The following is a 20,970-nucleotide window of genomic DNA, read 5'->3' on the forward strand; positions in this document are numbered from 1 at the left end:
TTATATTATGTAAAGGAATCCATTATGTTGTCATGCTGTTTTAAGCTGGACTTCATTTAATGAGCATGCATGCAAATGCATATATATTGAAGTCCTCATAATTTTAATATGTTTATTCTATGTCAAGAGATCCAAGTTTGGCTTCTCAGAACATAAATGGAGTCATCATTGGCTATGATTGATCATGCAACAGATAGTTTATATTAGTAGAATATTATATCACATACTTTCGAACTGTAAACCTTTACAAAGAAACTTTCTCCAGTCTTCAAATCTAATCAACAGAGACACTAATCATATTCTGGAGAATGGTTTCATGGCTTTGCTAGCAGTAGATTCCAGATTAATAATACAGCCAAGTCTGGGGAAAAAAGTCACTCACTAACTGCAGGAGACCTTCTTTGTAGTGGCAGCTTTCAAAGTACCAAATTACCATCTTTAATTAACTCTTGCCTTGTTAATTAAAGATGTCATCGATAAATGTTGATGGATAGATTTTCTTCTATTTTTAACTAACTGATATTCCTTTTGTATAATGTTTTTCAATTTAACATGAGAGAGTGCTCTCTAAGTACTCATCAACAAAGCCTCTATCCACTGATTGGGAATCGTTGTCCATCAACCTTTGAAATGTAAAAAGGGAAGTGTGGCTCAAGTAGCCTGTATTTTCTGCTTGTGTGTTTGGTGATAACTTCCAATTAGTTGCTACAGCATGTTTACAATACCTGTTATGCTGTTCATAATTATACACCAAAGAGTCTTGCTCTCATCTGTTGTTGTCATTCTGTAGCTTGTGATGGTTTTATAGGTAATGCTTTTCTTCTGCACACTTTTCTGTTATTGTGATCAATTGGAATCAGCCATTGAGAGAATGTATTTTGTGAAACACTCAAAAAGACTTGAACGTAACGGCTGTTTAGGCAGAGATGCATATAATTTATTTTCAAGCTGCTCTTGATCTCCTTACTTGTTTTATACTCACAGGTAAAATATGATGTTGTCACCTGGCCCAGCAGTGCTCTTCATGTATTTTTATTGTTTGTACCGGAAGAGACCAGCCACAATCACAGACTGTCTAAAAGGGATGCAATGAAGATGAAAAATTACTCAACAATACAATGGATTTATACTTTTTTTTTTTTTTTTTTTTATCATGCCAGCAGTGGACCAAAGAATATGGAGGGCCCCATCGGCTGCAATACTGTTAAAATTATTTGTACATGTGGATGGTTATGTGTCTCCAACATTTTTTAAAATGGAAAATGTGTTTGTTTTGTCTTCCTGTTAATGTCTGTCTGTCTCTCTCTCTCTCTCTCTGTGTGTGTGTGTGTGTGTGTGTGTGTGTGTGTGTGTGTGTGTGTCTGTGTGTGTGTATGTATCTCAGCCTTAATGTGCATATAATATCATTTTATATTTATAACAGTTTGTTGTTTTATTTTACAATGTGAATGTCTGGGATGTTTGTGATTTTTTTTTGTGAGATCAAACTGTTTTTTTCCTGCTTTAAATCACCAAAGAAATAAAATATATGGATATTATATGTATACTCATAACATTTAATTTGATTTTTTACAGATATTTCGGGAAAGACAGTGGGTGTTGTGCATGTTCTCCTTATGTCTGTGCAGATGTTGAGGTTTCCCCCTAGTTTTTGAACACATGCAGGTTTGATGAAATGGAGCGTCTAAATTGTCAATTTTTTAGTGCTTTCATGAAGTAGCATACTGTTCTTTTAAACACATTTTTTTTATTGCATGCTTGGACAGTGTCCCTGTTATTGGGTCCTTTAAAACTAAGCTACATTTTGAGTGGAGTAAGTAGTGTAGCCGTTCCACCAGCAGGTAGTGCTATCAGACTAAGCCATAAACCTGAGTTTTTGTCTGCTCACTACCATGGAAAAGGGTGTATATTTCATTTCCTTCATGGAAACATAATGTGAAGAATTTTCTCTGCATTCTGTGAATCACTATGACTCTCTGTAGAACATCATACCAATGTCCTACTTTCAAAGTATTGCAGTGTCTTGCACATACATCAGTCACTTCTGAAAAATCAGACATGCTCTACAAGCCTCTTGGCAGACAGACGGTACATTCAGGGAGAGCAGATAGGAAGAAGCAATGTGAAGCAAACATATGGAGTAAGAACTGGATTAGGGAGAAGTGATGCATTTCCTGAAATGGCTGATGCTGCAGAACTGTGGACCTGCATACCACATTACAGTTTTTTTGGTCAATAGCATGGCTGTAGGTGGCTCCTCTTGAATGTCAAATACTTTGTATGCCAACATGGTGGTGCATAAAGAGTGTAGATGAATTCCCTTGGTGTAAAAACAGAAGCTTTTTGAGTACATTCCAATTCACCACTATTCTCAGAGCGCCTCCTTATACAGCCATGACTTAAATCGACATGACCTAATAGCACAAAACACCATTACCAGGGTAATAACATCAAGTTGGTAGATGTAAACTTTGTGTAAGTTGGGGTTGCTGTGGTTTTCACTGTGACTGCCTACTCTGTCATTAGAGAAGACTTGGCTTGTGATTAAAGGCAGCTCCTGGATGCCCCAATGAGAGTTAAACCTATATTCTTGCCTCATGAAATGCAGATGTCTCATGGGTGATCAGTGAGAATACCTAGACCTCCAAGCCCAGGTCTCTCAGGGATTTAACAAGCTGTCTAGGTTTGTTTTGGAAAGGAAATGCACCCTGGCTCTTTCTGATAGTTTCTTGGGAAAGACGGGCGCCTCAGACTCTGTCTAGTCCAATACAGAGTGTCTGTCATTCACTCATCCTGAAATTTGCATGTCACATTACTTAATCTGGGTATCTTTGAATGACAAGCTTTGCTGAAAGTCAGCAAAACATTTGATTGCTTAAAACCACAGAAGCAAACCAAATGAAATGTTCAGCAATGAGACAACATTTGATGATAACTGATGATCAATTGCACTGTCTGCTTCCAGCATTCTAAAATGACCCAGAGACAAAGAAAAGCTCACTTTATGCCACTAGTATGCAGAAACATAAATGTTTTGTACTTTTTTTGCACATTTTTTGTTTTAATTATTAGTTTTTCTTTGCTGGAAAAGTAGCTGCTCTAGAGTCCACAGGAAAAAAAAGCAGGCATCAGTGGACTCTTGTCAGGCATTTCACTGCTGTATCATTCTAAATCTGACCCCATTCCCATGCATTCCCACAAACACTCTTAAAGACTGCTGTACTGTTCCCTTTGTCTAAAGTAGTGGTGGGCTGGCAGCCTGGCACTGAATAAAAAAATGCCAAAGAATAAATAAATGTGAGGGGAGTCTAATCTCAAGTCCTCTCAGAGACATGGGCTCATGCCAGATACATGGCCTCTGGCCATGCCAGATTAAACAATACTGTTTAATCTCTGTTTAAACCTCTATCCTCACATAATACATACTGATTTGGTTCCAGTGGAACAAAAAAGGTTTGTTATTGAGAAAGGGACAAAATTGATTTAAAGGTTGTATTCTTTATTTCAAACTGCTTTGTTGAAAAAGGTACATGGCGATAAGATACAAAAATACTGTGTAACAGACATTTTTTGCTTTTACAAACAATGCATCACCATATTACCACATGTAACCTGCAGTAAGTACCACATGTCAGTGCCAAGGGTTAGAAAAGGTATGAAGGGATAATGTAACATAAAGCAAAATGCTAAATATCAACTTATTTTTGTAGCTGATATCTAAAACAGGTGCTATCTTCTGCTTGTGGCCTTTAGATCAGCTCTGTTAACATGCTCACTGTGGTCTACAGAAAACTATTAGGATGCTTTTTCAGATCCAGCCACTTGCATGACTATTAATGAATCCCTATGTAGTGTAAGAGATCGTCAGTATTACTCAGGTCTTTGCCAGAATAAACTACCAGGGGAAATGTATCATTAATAGCTCATAACCTCAGTAAGAAACTGCAGTCAGAGAAGATATCAGCCCATACATTTTTTGTTATACTTGTGATTACTGTAATATTAGGTGTCAATCTTGGGGAATCGCTACTGTTAGGCAATCAGGTTTATGTTTTGATAAAAGGTTCTGTTAAAGGGCAAAAGGGGAAAATCTGTACTTATTCTACATTCACTATCTGAGTGAAAACTTGCTGTTTTGTATGTGCCAAATGTAAGTTGTCTTTAAACTACACTTCACAAAAACATCTACAAGTGACAGAATTTGTATTTATTTTCTTTAAAAAATAACACTATAATGTAAAAAACTATAGTGACATACATCATTAAAAAAGTAAAAAAAAAAATTGTTAAAATAAACAAACATGATTACAATAATAGAAAATATCTTTTAAAATATAATTGGGAGTTGATCTAATGGGAGCTATCAATGCGGAATAGGTCACAGTCCATCAAGACATTTACATTCATTTTCTTGTTAAACAGTAAATTTGATCTCAACTTCTCAGGTTGAAAAACCTTTTGGCAGTTTAACTTTCAACTCTGATTAGAGAGGAAACCCGTGGAATACTTTCTGCAATATAACATGTATATATCCATAGCTTAACAGTGGTAGCCAGGTTATCTTCATGACTCAGTAATCACATTGTTTCATTCTTTAGACAAATTTTAAAGCAGCAAATATCATCTGCACATGAGCATAAATGCTCTAAATCTTGAATTTCACACATCTAATCATTCTGTGGAGGACAAACCAAACTTAGATGATGTTTAACAACCATCAAGCTCTTGTCTCTGTCACATCACTCGTACATTAACACTGTTGCCTTTTCCCTAACAGTCTGTGTAAAATTAATGAATGCACAGTTAGAGAAAACAGAACTTAATGGCTACAAAATATTTTGTCATTCATTACATATGGATGTAAGATGTACAGTATTGGTTTTTAGGCGTTAAAAAGGGTTATCACAGTTTCAGAAAGGTTTCGAGTTCATGCTTGTTAAGATCCAAAGCTTGTATGCTTTATTGTTGAATTTAATGGTTGTGGTTGTTGCTGCTCTTTGGTGGTTATGGCCTCCCTACTTCTACCTCCTCACTGCTCAGCCTTGAAGCAGTAGACGCCGTAGGACTTTTGCATTTTGTCTGGGTATCCATGAAGGCGCACTGCAGCTTCTGTGGGGCTGCAGTTCTTGCGGGGCCTGGAGATGGGGTAGCGGACACTTCCGTCAGCCAACCAGCCAGCATCGCAGCGATCATAGCCCTCGAGCTTCCAGGCGGCATATATGTGGCCCACCTTGGCAATCTCTGCACCATCGTCCAAGCATGCCTGCATAGCCTCTCCAAAGGTCAACCTGTCGGGTTGGACCAGCCAATAGAAACGACCTGACAGCAGAGAAAGCAAAACAGGTGGTCATTTTCTGGGTTCAAGAAGCTGTATTTTGAATATTTACATATGGGTTTACCAATCTAAGCCATATTTGGCAAGCTTTTAACAAAACCAAAACTTGCAATGTGTTTCCTGGTACAAGCCAACCACAAGAACAATGTATGACAAAAACAATGTAAAGAAAATGTATTAAAACAAACAAACAAACAACAAAAAACCCAACCCACCCTTAAGTGCAGAGGCATAGCAGAACACATCATAGCGGTTCTGTTTGTCACGGTGGCCATAGCTTCTGAGGCCAGGCCCATTGTTGGTGCCACCACAAGGCTCTCTGGGTTTGGTGATGGGGTACTGCACTGTGCTATCACTTAGCCAGCCAGCATTGCACCAGTCTAGGCCGGCCTTCCAGGCCTCAAACAGCTGATCACGGCTAGCGACCACAGCATTCTGTTCCGCACAGGCCCGCACAGCATCAGAAAAGTTCAGGTTGTAGCGGCCAAAACCGGGAGCGGCGAATGGGAACACAACACCTGAGTGAGGCAAAATAGATAAAATAAATGTTATTATATGTCAATCTGTCAATCTACCATTTAGTTTAATGTTAGTGAGTGTAGGTCTATTAGTCTTTCAGGTCCAGCAGCTTGCAATATGTCTGCAGTTTGCTAACTCATTAATTTTGTGCTTTTCTACCCCTCTGCATGGAAGAAAAGATCATCTTCTGCAAACTAGGCGTTAAGTTCTGCCACATTAAAGATTAAAGCAAAGTGCTATAAACTGCTTTAACTGCATGGATCCAAAAAGAAGTAATAAAATAATGATAAAAAAAATAATACAATCCAATACATGAGAAATGTGTAGCAGAAATACTCTGATAGTTTACTCATCATGGTTCCTTTCTTATACCAAGGTTTACCTCAATACATTATCAACTGTATTTCATGATTACAAAAAGAACTGATCCAAATTATATTTATACAGCTTCAGGTTAATATTATTCTGCTCACACTACATTTATTGAAAATTACATGTGCATGTTCAGCCTCCACCCAGACTGATCCTTCACACATGTGAAAAACAAGAAGGGTGGGTGGGAGATGCCCTTTTGTGCTGAAGAGCTCTAACATACTGCAATGATTTACTTACCATGCAAGGTTTAAGGAAACTATGTACAAATATGGAAATAACCCTTAACTTGCATGAAAAGCAGTTTCTCTTTGAATGGTGTATTTCAAAAGGAAGACAAGTTAGTCATTATGAAATCTGATGAGTAAGTCAGATTTATGAGTATATGGACCGGAAAAGATAGAAAATGTGTTTTTGTTTACTTATTTGAACAGTATTCAAATATAATCATGGCTGAATCATTACAGCGGTTTGGATAAATCAGCACAAGCTGTCTTCTTTTTGTTTTCTTTTTTTTCCACAAGAAAAGAAAAAGTGGATGTTTTCAATAAATAGAAACAAAAACAATTTTGGGGAAGATGAATAATCCTGAATGAACAGGGAAAGGACACATACAAAACTGGAGAAAGTCTTCTTAGTGTCATTACAGCTGGTATATTAATCTTATCCTTAAGCTAAGTTTCTAAATAGATATATATATATTATATATATATATATATATATATATATAAGAAACAGCATTTACCATCAGTGAGACCACCTTGCACTTCCAAGGTAATCTCTTGGATGGTGTCTTCCATCCCATTGATGATCTCACACCGGTATTTTCCCATGTCTTCCATGGAGACGTCAGTTATTACTATGGAGGCATCTTCACTGTCGTGCTCCTGCAAAAAGACACGGTCCTCAAAGCTTCCATAGGTCTTCTTGTGGAATCCCATTGAAAGCAGTACATCCTCATTCAATGCTTCATCATCTGCCACCTTGGTCCATTTGACACGGATACCAAGGCTACCAAAGGACATGGAGTCCTGGGACAGGAGCCTGCAGGGCAGGGTGACGTTGTCACCTAGGTTAGCAAAAACCTTAACTGGAAAAGAAGAAAACACAATATACTGTAACCTTATTGGGGTTTGGTTAGGCTTATGATACTTGGACTTAAACAGGAAAATATTATGTAATGTTTACATACATTTTGTGCTTGGCATGAAACGTAAACGTGATTTACAAAAATTCTGTTTGAGAAAACACCAAAAAAGGAAAAACACTGCTTTTCCAAATTCTTCCTTCTTTATTGGTCTTTCTTTTTTGTATGTAATTGTTCCACTGCATGTTTTGGCATATACTGTACATTATTTTTTACTGCACATGAAAAAGCATTCTCACAAGAGTGTGGGGGTATCCTGTTTGGTTTATTAGATACAGTATTGGACACCAGCCAATCTTCAGCCCCTGGAGCCAATCATCCTCTTCAGTCTCCTTCCTGCTCTTGTCAGTCCTGGCACTTCTAAACCTTTAGTTCTCAGCATTAACCCTCAAAATGAAGTACTTATCTTACATCTGCCGAAATCTGATTTGGATGAAGCATTTCAGTATACAAGTGAATAACAGGAAAAGTAAGCACATAATATTGAATGATTAACAGGATTTTTTATTTTGTGTATTTACTCTGTGCACTCCCTTTCTATCCTCCCTGTCCAAACTCACCGTGGGCTCCCACAATCTCCCTGACCTCCATGTTTAGACCTCACAGGGCTTGCTTAGTTAAGAAGACCCCAGCCAGCAAGGGGTGGCCTGTGCCAAGCAGTAATAATAAGCACCAGATGGATGGATGTACATGGCCCCTGACCCCCACCACTACAGGTACAGCCTTGAAAATTCATCTGCAATGCATACGACTTATAAGATATTATGGTAATTACATAACTGAATAAATCAACTAGCTTTTAAGCTATGTGGTCTGCAGACATAACTATTAATCTTATGCCACCAAGCAGTTTTTGGCTGAATCCAGGTTCACATTGTCCCCTTGAGTATCTATTGCCATGTCTAGTATTCAGTAAAAAACCCTGAGTTGCTATGTTTCTGATTTATGTTCTTCTCACTTACTCAATATGGATGATTTGTGTCTAAACCAGACTGCTTCTCTTTTCTGGCTGAGAATGCCAGCATTTGTGTTGAGGCGCCTCACTTTGACCAGCAATACCAGAGCCATGACTGGAATACTGTGTCCCTGACTCTTCAACACGGAAAACGTTTCCCACATGGGCAATGCAAGAAATAATTGGGGCCACTGGAGTGCTACCTTCCGCTCTGATCAACCAATTACCTGCCCCCCCCAACCCACATGTACACGCATGTAATCAGCCCCATGCTTAAACTGTCCCAATCCTCCATTTTAACCACACAGTAGACGCATGTCTGGACTTTGTTCAGTGGTGTTCAGATCATTACTGTTGAGCTTTCCTGCAGAAGGATTTAATTAGCAGAAGCACTGCTGACAGACCGAATCTACCCTTCTGTCCAAACTTGTGACATTTTTCATAAATTTTTTCATTTCTTTCATTAGACTGCAAACCTTCTTATGTGCCAGAGGTTACTTCTATTACTCAATCACCACACCCAGTGGTCTAACTTGCCTCTTGACTGGTCAACAAGATGCCAGGTATTTTACGAGCTAGGAAACACCCTTCTTGGCCGCTGCTAATTACTAATGTCTTTAAAAGCATTGAAGAGTTTAAAAGCAGTCTGGACAAGGATCCTCTTTGGCTGTTCTGTCAGTGAGGGATGACTCACGGCTTCGCTGTGCCTCATAAATTCTCTGTATGGGTAGCAGTTGCATGAAGTGTGATTGAAACCTGAGGGATCCAGAATGACTAAACTGCTCATCAAATGCCCTGGCAAAGGTGAAGGCTAAGGTGACGTCAACACCAGCTCACCTGATGTGACGCTATCCAACATTTATACCTTCAAATTTCCAGATTTCTACAAACTAAAGTGGGTAGAACAAAGGGGTTCATTGTACTGTCTTATGAAAACATTGTTCTGGCTAGAGACAAAAACCAACCACTGGATGTGGTTTGTAATCCTGAAATGTGAGACGGAAGGAGGGGATTGATTATACATCACAGGGCTAACATAATTCTGAGAAAAGAACTTGCAAATTACTGTATCCACACTAACCTTCACTAAATGAAAGCATGATGAAGAATTCTGTCTTTTGGAAATATCTGGTGTAACCTTGAAGGTAATGATGCCTGATAGACAGTAGTAGCAGACAGAGAGACAGGCACGTTGAAAGTAATTCCACACTCTTTCCTGCTCCTGCAGTTACCAGCAGACACATGTCCCACAGGAGAATGTGGCCCCGACCATGTGGGGCGCACTACACTCATAAAACAACAGCCTGTTGTGTGTACTTAGCCTTTCAGGAAGAGAACGGGGTCTTTCTTTTCTTTGTCACACCTCAACCCACATCCTATTTATATAAGACTCTCTGAGGTCAAAGGTGGTGCGAAATTGTCACATTTAACATAAAAATGGGTCGTCAAATAATTCTGAATGGTTTTCGATCTTAAAGTTTTGTGGAGTGCAGCTGGGAATGAAAACACAGCAAAGAAGCAAATGAACACGTGTGCATGACAGTAAAAGAGCTCTGCAGCTGCAGCCAAGACCTACTGCCATTTTATGACCAAGCACAATTCTCTCTCACTCTGTTAAAAGTTGCATTAGCAAGTGATTGGAACCATCTGCTTCTTTGTAACACCGAACTGTAAATTAACAACAACATTACAGTGGTCCAAGTCTACTCAGTGGCCTCAATACTGTGAAGCTTCAAGAGTCTAATTATGAACCCCTAAGCATAATTTTTGCTTTAAGTTATTGAATTAATAAAATATTTAATTGGCTTACATTCCTCCTCTAAGAAAGATTGGAAATCATCAGAGAACAGTCATAGCATGTTTATATCAGTGTGTGAACAATTTGCCACACCCTCTGACAGAGCAGCTAGACATGAGATGCTTTACAACATCCCACAACTTTATTCTCTCCTGCTGCTGGCCTGCTTGTGTCAATATGGAGAAAGAATTAACAAGCACAGCTGGGACAACTCCTACACACTAATTCCAATAAACTTTTTCCTGCACTCTGTCATACAGAACTAGCACAAACAGAGAGTGTGGGTGTGTATCACTTACATGGGTACACATATGTAGAATCAGCACACATGTACCGTTGACTGTTATCAGAGATTTGTGCAATAAATGCAATAGCACCAAACATGGCTCCACTAACATCTCATCTACCAGCCTAAGCACATTTTCAACTTAGCCCCCAGCCTCAACCCATTTCCAGCCAAGCTCCTTTTCCCACCCATCCCTAGCAACCAGGCCAAGCATCAGTAACCAACAACTACAGTAAGCATTAGACTTAACAGACTATTACCTCACAGGGAAAAACCAGAGTAATTTGGCTGCTGTTCAGCATGGGGCTCTATACGTTTGGCTGCGGGTCGTTAATCTTAACTCCGCTTCTGTCAGGCTGCCTCTTACCGTGGCAGCTTTCCAAAAGCTCCCAGTGCCAGAGTGAGTCAGTAGGTATAAGGACAGGCAACGCCCCGTGAACAGACAGAGAATACACTGCTCATATGGCCAATAAAAGCTATACTGTATGGAACAATGATTAAGCTGGCCTGAGCTTGAGTCAATGCTTTTAGAATGCAGACAGTGAGGTCATGTATAAACATACATATAGACACACAGTCTGTGTCACTCGGCGCAATTTCAGCGTTTGGACCAAAAAGCATAATCTCCTCCCAGAGTGAAATTATTCTCCTCCACAGACAAACTATTTCCTCCCGTCTGGGAAGAGAGAGTTGAGAAATCCCTAATTTGACATCTACTGAGTCAGCTTGCAGGGCTGCAGAAAGCGCATTGAATATCACTCGTATAACATAAGAGCTTCTACTGTAGCCAGCCCCCCCTTTTTTTTCCTTACAACACAGCGGTAGATCTATTCCGGTATTTCATAGCTTGCGGTTGCAGCAACCATCTCAGTGTGTCATCCAGTTGGCAGGTGTGAATTTGAATTATAACAGCCTCACGATGGAGTGCAGGAGCTCTCTGATAAGACGTCTTTCTAGGTTTTCATTTTCTGTCTGCCACAGGAAGAAGAAGACACTTATAAAATGACAAGATTTTATTGTGGGAAATTCTTGACTATTTTTGCACTCTAGTAAGAATTTACATCCAAAAATGCACAAACAATACAAGCCAATTTCAGCCACTGAGACACCTGTAACCCATTTTAAGGGTACAACCAGTAGTATTAAGGGTGTGGTTCTTATTCAGTAGTAAGGGCAGCAAGCCACTGTGAATGACAGGGTGATTTACAGTTTTCACCAGCCAGTCCATGCTGTGGTGGTCTGTATGCAGCAAGTCAATGAGTCAATGGTGAGTCACAGTGTGTCTGTGTGTGTTACCCCAGAGACGACTCTGTTACCTACTGCTACAATGACCCTGTTGTTACACAAGCCACAGCTATGGTACCACTTTGCCCAGGTCCCTTACACAGTTCATCCTGCGGTGCTTCTTTTTTTTGCATGCATAGTAACACTTTGCACTTAGATGCATTTACAAAAGATGCAGATGAACAGACACACATAACCATCCACATACTTCAATATGAACTTTTTTTTTTTTTTTTTTTTTTTTTACATAAATTTAATCTTACCTGCTGCTGGTGAGGGAGAGCTTGTCACCTGACTGTATGCACTGGCAGCCAGGCTCAGGGAGATTATTGTGATGCACAGCAGACTCGTCATTTTCTCTTTTTTTCACACAAAAGCCTTCTTCAATAAAAATATAAATATAAAACTTGAAAAGAAAAAACTGCACAAAGTTTAAATATTTTAGGAGAGCTAAATGTTAGCTTGAATAATTTTTCTTCTCTTTTAATTTTTATTCATCTAGCTGTCCCTCTTTCAGCCTGCCTTTGTGCAGCAGCCGCCTGTGGTGCTACTGGAAAGTTTGGGCTCCTAAGAGGTCCAGACAAGTGCCTTTTATTGTAGCTTTGCATGGTTGAGACCACTCCCCCACCCCTCAGCCCATCACCATGCACAACTCTATACTGGTTCCCCTTTGCCACATTATTTAAGAAAAACTCCCTCCTCTTGGGAGAATGGAGGATATAACAAAACTCCAGAAAATTAACCTGCATATCATTAGCAAAAGTATCATGTTAGAAGTGGAACTACAAAGATTCCTTTGAGAAATGCAACACAGTAAAAATAGTCAGATATACATCTATCCTCACTAGAGGCAGTGAGTGAAACATAATCTTAAAATACAAAAAATGCCCAGTGACTGACAGCTTTGGTATGTTTTCACTCTATTAACTGTGACTCATTCTGATTTTACACCCCGTTTCATTATTTCTGTTTTTTTTTATTGGGCTTAAATTACACAAATCAAAGTTAATGTTCATAAGTTGTCATGCATTATTCTGAACTATGTAAATGGCCTGAACACTTCCCTTCATCTCACACACACACACACACACACACACACACACACACACACACACACACACAAACACACAAATGCACGCACACTCAGCCTCAGCTTGTGTGCACATTTGATGCAAGACCATTAAGTGCAAATGGTTTTGCCTTATCCTCCTTTGCTGCTTTTATTTATTACTCTCTCTTCTCTTTTCTTTCTTTCTTTTCCCCAAAGCTTTTGTTCTGTACATACATTCAAGGGTTTGTTTTTTCTCTCTATTCCTGTTTGAATATGTTTAAAGTTGTGTTATAAACATCTGCAACTGAGATGGTTAAGAGACCAAGTCATCTAATACCCACCCTCCCCACAGTTAGACCCCAGTTACTGTAAATTGTGTGAGCATGTTTCATTCAGTCTTTTTTGATGCTGTAGCAGAGCAGAGCAGCTCTAGGGAGGTAGGACATGGATTTGCGACCAGCTATGAACAGCGGGGGCCTGTGTGGTCCCTCCTAAACGTTTTCTCAGCCGTCCAGATTGTCTTTGAAAGATGGCATGGCTGCGAGTGGAGCAACACGCTGCAGATGCTGTTCGGGACTACTCCATCACTGGAGTTATTACAGCTGGGATAACCCAAACTGTTTTCTTTCTCTCTGTCTCTCTCTTGCTCTCCTCTGCCCTGTCTGTCAATCATTCAAACCCTAAAGAGATTACAACAGAGTACATGGATGGGCCCTGCTGTATATTATGCAGCCACAGCCTGCCCTGGGCATACCCCCCAATACACCAAGGAACTGTTACATAAGATGGCTATTGGTTATAAGATGCCCATTGGAAAAACATAAATGGTCTCAGTTTGAGGGTGCTAAGACCAGAGCGGCAATCACCTCCTGCACCATGGCAGCATCTGTGACATACTCTGGGGATATCAAAGCCAATGTAGTCCCCAATTGAAGCCATTTTGCTGTTGACAGCAAGATTACTGTGTATAAGCGGGTACTTCCTTCCTTCCTAACAAAAAGGCATTTGTGAGAACACAAAAGTCTGGCAAACATGTGTTTGAAAGAAGTAACTTTTGGGTTCCAATATTCCCATTCAGTTCCGCTTGACAAAACAATTCAAAGAAGAATAGGTTGTGGTATCTTTAGCAGTGCTGGTGCAAGATAGACACAGTACAGTGTGCATGATAGACGCATAAAAGAAACCAGTACAATCAACAAAAAATGTTACTTGGCTTAATATGTTGCCAATCCATCAGCAGATATTTAAGCCACATTATGACACGGTAAATATTTGGGTAGTCAACATAATTGTATTTGAAAGAGCTTGGCAGTTAATAGAAACCACAGTGTGGCTTTGGGTTTAGAGAAACTGCATGGCTTGTACTTGTTTCAGCTCAACATAAAACTCCAGTGTTCTGTACTGATGAAATGTTACATAATTGCTGTGATGAGCAGCTGCATGAGGCGAAACACATTAAACACACAGTAATGGCACGACTGATCATACTCATAAGATAGATAGATAGATAGATAGATAGATAGATAGATAGATAGATAGATAGATAGATAGATAGATAGATAGATAGATAGATAGATAGATAGTTCCGTCTTTCTTTTCTCTTTCACAACTCAGTACATCCTTCTTCCATCTGCATGTTGTACTTATCTACAGGAGCCAAGTAAAAGATCTTTGGCCATGACATGTTCTTCATGAATCATGTAATGGAAGTAGATTTGTTGTCTGGAGAACTTCATTTCTGATGATTTGTCCAGAAGGAGACCTGACTGGAGACCTGGCCACTAGACTTTGACAACAGCCAGGTTTCCATCCAGATATAGTGCAAATTCTAACCATATTTTGAGAAAATCTGCAAAATAAACTATGCCAGTTCCATTCACAACCATTATATGAATACTAGGAGATGGCTCATTAAGTATTAGTAATGTATTAAGTGGCTCTCAGAAGAGATTTTGCTTTTATAAATATAATTTTCCCTCTTAGCCAAGCAAAGACTTTTTTGTGATATTTTGAGTTTTTTTCTTTAACTTTTGGCATTTCCACTTAGGTGTTTTCTATGCACAAAGTGTGCATGAAAACAGGTGGATGGAAACACATCTACTGAAACTAAAAAGGCCACTCAAAATTTAGATATTTATCGACATGTAGACTTAGGTTTGACCTCAGACATGTAATATACTTGAAAGAAAAGCTTTAAAACACCAAGGTGATGTTGAGAAAACAAGGGGTTTATTTCTGTGCTTAGTGATGAGAAAGTGAATGAAGGAAACCAAGCTTAAATTTGCCTGAGTCACTGTTGCGAAACAAGCAACACTGGAGATTAATATTGGCTTCTCGATACATCTTTTGCAGTTATTGGTAATAATGTTGCCAAGTGTTCACACAAGACAAATCACATTAGTAAGCATGTGTGTGTCCATTTAGCATATTTCTTAATATTGTATAATCTTACGCATCTGCATATGTGCACATTTGGGAGTACAGGATGTACTGGCCTGTATGGATGTATATTGAATGTCTTAAGGGCGTCCCACCCAGAGACTCCTTAATGTGTCTGCTCAGATAGAGCCAAGTCTCAGGGCCATGAGCATATTCACAGCTGGCTCTCTGTAGACTGAGCTCTTGGACGGATGGTACGATTCCCGATAAGCATACAGCAACTCTTTGGGTCCCACCCATCGGGGGTATACGGGCAGGGTGGCGTGTAGAATCCGAAAAGCAACTTTTCAGAACCTTTGGGAGTCTCTTATATAAACCATCATGGAAAGCTTGGACAGGAAAAGGTCAAAGCTGAACAAGCATGTGTTATCCCATGTTAGTCACATTCACATTAGCTACCCCCAAACATGTGTTCCTCATTATCTGCACCAGTACATGTGATTATACTTTTCTGACGATGACGTGTGGATCATATGGCTCCTTTTAAGGCAGCGATAAAACAAAGGAGTGAGAAGCTGGGGCTTTAAAAGTTCTGGGCGGAATGAGAAACGTGTTGAATTGCTACATACGTGAGCAGAGCAGCTCTGACGCCACACAGCTGGTGTGTCACTGTCTCATCGCCTCCATATCAGATCAGGGAGGAACCAAAAGAGCATGTTTCATTTTGTGTTTTTATATTAAATATTCTCTGTCATCAGATCCTGATTAGAGATGGCTCCACACATGGTGACCTTGGCTTGGCTTCCCTGGCGGTTCTGTGTGCCATCTGTGTGTGTGCAATGTGCAATGGTGGCCAGGGTGTCAGTGGCAGCAGTGTAGAACTGTGCTTGGGTGTTGGGACATGTCATCCATCTGCTTGCTTTGACACAGAAACACACAAACCACTAAGCAGCAGTTAAGAAACCCAAGAGGTTCAAATGATTCTTCACAGCCAAGTGGATCAAAAGAGGGTTAGGGTCATTTATTTTATCAAACTTGTGTTAGATGTCTGATGCTGGTGCCTGGCTAGACTCTTTAACAGTATTTCTTTTGATGTGATGGTAATTCATGTTTGATTTTGTCTCACATCTTACCTCTGATTTTTATTTTTGTCCCCTCTCTATTGTTTTTGTTGCCCTTCCATCGCCATGTGAATGATAGAATGTAATTACAGTTATTATACAGTTATTAGTATTAGTACTAATACTTGAATGCTTCTGTTACTTTATACTTCTACCCTGTTACATTGCAGAGGGAATATGCTTATTACACCACTGCATTTATCTGACAGCTAAAGCTACTTTGAAGATCAAAATCTTATATTTATTTCATAAAACATATCATTAGCTGATAAAAATGTGCACTATTATAGATAAAACCATACACAAATATACAAAGTAGTTAAAAAGAGCTTCTCTTTGAGGTAAAGTATAGTATAATCCAATAATGATAAAGGAGCCGTTTTGCCACTTACTTTTGATACTGTAGGTACATTTTGCTGCTAATAATTCTGTACATCTACTTAAATAAAAGTATGAACTGAAAATATCTGGCTCTTCAGATCCTTTTTAACAGATGAAAAATTGAAAAATCTGAAAAATAATCCTGGCAAAACTTTTGACCTGTTCTTAAATGACCAGTGTGTTGGATTACGTGGCATCTAGAGCTGACGTTGCAGATTGCAATTAACTGAATACAGCTCGCCTTCCAAAAGGCCCTATCTAGAACCAGTGTTTGGTTTGTCTGTTCTGGGCCACTGTAGAAACATGGATACAAGAAGAGGACCTGCTCCCTCTGTAGATGTAAAGGGCCATTTGGTAATGAAACACAAAACATATGGATATTATAGTCTGTCTCTTTTTCTGCCAATAGATCTTCCTAAATGTTACACACTGGACCTATTAGTCATAAACACAAGAGAGAAAACAATTTATATCAAAGTTTTCTCACTTGCCTCTCAGGGCTTTCGCAGCCAGCAATGTCTATATCCAATTATGTCTCAGATGGGGCCACACATATTCAACTTGTAAAACATACAGATTGAGGATTATCTTTTTGGCATCATAAATACATAAATGAAGCCAACTCGGAGTCATTCCTCTCTCTGAACCGATAGATTCAGGTTAAGCCCTTGAAAACCTTTCCAAGGAGTGCTATATCTGTTTTTGATTTCCCAGCCAAGTTTCAGTCACATTGATGTATCGTCACATAATGCAAGTTATATATAGGCTGTACATAAATATGTACAGTAGAACACACATTTGATTTGCTTTACATCATGATGAAATTGAGTATTTATATACTGCTGTCTTTCTTCTTTTCTCTCTGTTTCCTGTTTGTCCCGTCTCCATCTAATGGTTTGCGTCCTTCTCGTGCTTGGCTGCCAAGCTCTCACCGGGGGGCTTGTGGGTGTATGGCTCTATGTTAGCCACAGCTGCAGAAAACTGTGGGAGAGTCGCTGCAGAACACAACTTGGGCAATATTACACCAGTTATGTCACCTAACAATATTAAATCATGTTGTCAAGGGTGGTTGTTCAACATTGGGTGCATGGATATTGGCAGGGAAATTTTCCTGTCAGCAACCACAATTGAGTTCTTGACAGAGTTGATAAAATAAATTGTAAATTGTAAATTGTATCAATATGGATCACTCTGGAAAACATATGTGATGATTTCCGTCAGTGAAACCACTGATGTTTGAAAAACTGAATCTTTATGGATGCCTTGAGATATTTATCACTAACATTTCTTACAGTCATTTTTCTTATAACTAGATTGGTGAAGATGCAGATGGCTTGTAATGGAAAGAATTAGTCTGGACGTGTCGTAAAACGTCATTGGTTGTAAAATCTTCACAAGTGAGAGTGTGCAGCAGTGTTGGTAGTCTGTTATACAAGTTGTCGGCATACACACACACAGTAACTAGTGCCGAACGCACACCAAAAGTACCCTGGTAGGACATGACTCACAGCATACGTATATCTGAGTCACGCCTCACAAAACAAATGTCCCATGGTCCGCATGCATAGTGAGGTATAACTGGAAGCAGCAGCTGGATTCATTTGACCTGTGTTTGAGGTGAGCTAATGGAGTCCGGGTAGCCATAACACAGTGAGTAACACATGGAGATTGCCATGCTACAGTCATACGATGCAAGACTCTAATATAGGCACACAGTTTCCATCATTTAAAGGAATCACAAAAGAGGAAAAGATGAGAAAGTCATCATCATGAGTGTATACATGAAAGTCTGCCAGTGTTATATCTCAAGCTTTCACCGACAATGGAACTTTTGAAACAGCTTTTAAAACTAAGAGCTGCATTTTTTAAATCTTAATTACAAATCAATAACACCAGTCAGGTCAAATTTATTTTTCTATTTAGGTAACCCAAAATCACAAATTTGCCTCAGAAGGTTTTACAAAACCCATTATTCTTAAACCAATGGTCTACCAGGCCAAAATATTTTTTTGGGCGAATGGTTTCTGATTTACAGAGACTTCCATCACAGTAAACACCATATCTGCTTTTACTCTTGTCTGTTTTATTTTTCTAACTTTCTGTATTCTTCTGTGCAGTACAGACATTTGGAATCAATCAACTGTTAAATGGAAGGAAATATTACCTTGCGAGAGATCACAAAATCCTGAGCTCATGCTAGAATCCAACTGTGCTCTTGTGTACAAACCACAGTGGTTTTGACCAATCAGTGTCCTTTGAGGAATTACTGGCTACGGCATGAGCTATGGCCGTGGTTTAACGCTAGGTGTGTTTGACAACGTGTGTGAGAAGTGACCGTTCACTCAAAACAAACAATGGCAGCTGCGACAGAGATTGGCGTAGACAACGCTAGCACCAGTTATCAGAACTAGAGAGTATTTTGCCATGAAAAGGAAGAGCAAGGAATATGGCTTTCCTTCATGGAAAAGATGATTTCGCTATGAAATCATGATGTGTTGATCTAATTGGAAGTTTGCCCCTGATAGACGATTCATCCAATCACCTGCTAAGTGCCTGCCCCTTCCCAAACAGTTTTCAATAACTTCTCCGATTGTTATGTGTAACAAACCATTTGGTGCAGTCAGGTTTTTATATAACTTAATATTAATAAAAATATTTTGAAAATAGTGACAGCAGATAGACAGGGATTCATTTATGGGTTATATGTTTTTTGTTTTGTTTTCTGACCTTTTGCTGAAGTTTGTTCTCCTCCTCAACCTTTTATACCACCTTAGACTTATCTATAACCATTGTGCACTGCACTGTGGGACAACAGTCCCTCGTTATACTTTAGTCAGCAAACTGACTCAAATTCAAATCTGTATAGTAGATTTTCATACTGTACTCAAATAAATGGAACTCAGCCACACCAGAAATGACAGAGATGCACAATTAAAAAAAAACATATACAGAACAATATGATTTGAACAAAATGTCAGCAGTAACATGACCTGTGGTAAAATGGCTCATAAGATGCAAAACCGGTACTTTAAAGCAATAACGGCAAGTCTCTTTAAGTATTTTGAATGGAAAGTTGTAAATTCCATACTGATGGAGCTGTGTAAAGATAAACAAAAGGGAGCCACGGAAACCTAGATGTAATTACAGTATGTTGTCAAAGCCGGCACATTTCTCGTTTTCTGGGATGCATTCACAGACCACATTGGTGCAGTTAGAGAATTTACAGCTGCCCCGGGAAATGAGTACATCATTACAGACATCATTTATGGGAAACCAATCTGCATTCCGTTTTCTTCTGGTAAAAGTGCAAAGAAATGTTAATACTAAAAGTGTGACCTGTAATGCACCATCTAAATGATTACTAGCTTCTCCTCTTTTAACTGGGTCCTGCAGGCTATTTTCTTCATTATTACTCATCTGTACATTAAACTACTGTTCTTTGGCTCTAAGTTAGGCCTGTTGAAATCGAGGTACTGCACATAAAGTTGTGCTGTTAGAAAGCAGAATGTTCTATCATATAGGTATAAATAAAAAACTTTTTTGTTTTCTAGAAAAAATATAGTATTGGGAGTTTATTAGGTCAGTTTATTTTTAATCGCTGTGAAATCATTATCACCCAATACATTGTATTTAAAGAGATCTACTGTTTGAGTTGAAATAAAACAGAAACACTGAATTTTGAAATGCCTTTTTGAGCCACAGTATAGCTGGATGCCAGAATGTGGTTGAAGGCAGCTTTAGTTGAGAGGAAAATTCAGCATCACATGACAATTGAGATGTTAGGGGCTGGAGTGTAAGGAGATTGGGAGGATCTGTGGCAAATTATTGCACCCTTACCAATTTAATGAATAACACAGGAGCCAGTACTACAGCCGCATGTGCTTTTTATTCATGATTGATTTAAGGAGCCATAAAAAGTCATACAATCCATGAAGATTTCAGGGTCCCAACCGGTGCTCCAGCCAAGGACACGGGTGGGGTCACTCAGCCACCTGGCATTGTGACTCAAAGACAGACATCAGCTTCAATCAGTTCTCTGGCATGGTGTTTACATTGCACTTGAAACTAAAAAGCTGGCTTTTAGCATCCATTTGCAGATTGAAAACAGATGGTGTCCAAACTCCAAGGGCAACTGAATCTATAATGCTTTAAAAAATGTCAAAGAATTACTCTGATTTAAGGGAATCACACACACTTAACATATAAGGGGATGAAAACTGTTGGTTAGATCTTTCGATAAATTATTTCACAACATAGCTGGAGAGGCAAGTGAGACTTGTGATGTGAAATAATGTAGATCTCTCCCAAGCCGATATTATGGTAAAGTTATAGAAACCATATG

At 39.2% G+C, this 20,970-nt stretch overlaps 1 protein-coding gene across 1 annotated transcript; it reads right to left on the bottom strand.

The window, feature by feature from the left end:
- Positions 1-3,482: 3,482 nt before the first annotated feature.
- Positions 3,483-12,269, bottom strand: hapln1a (hyaluronan and proteoglycan link protein 1a). The gene is made up of 4 exons (XM_051423034.1): positions 11,960-12,269; positions 6,972-7,316; positions 5,551-5,853; positions 3,483-5,319 (listed from the first exon to the last, which is right to left on the bottom strand). The coding sequence occupies exons 1-4, from the start codon at positions 12,048-12,050 to the stop codon at positions 5,030-5,032; spliced, it is 1,029 nt and encodes a 342-aa protein (XP_051278994.1). The 5' UTR covers positions 12,051-12,269; the 3' UTR covers positions 3,483-5,029.
- Positions 12,270-20,970: the final 8,701 nt, after the last annotated feature.

Source organism: Dicentrarchus labrax, unplaced genomic scaffold, assembly GCF_905237075.1.
Source record: "Dicentrarchus labrax unplaced genomic scaffold, dlabrax2021, whole genome shotgun sequence".
Taxonomy (NCBI): Eukaryota; Metazoa; Chordata; class Actinopteri; family Moronidae; genus Dicentrarchus; species Dicentrarchus labrax.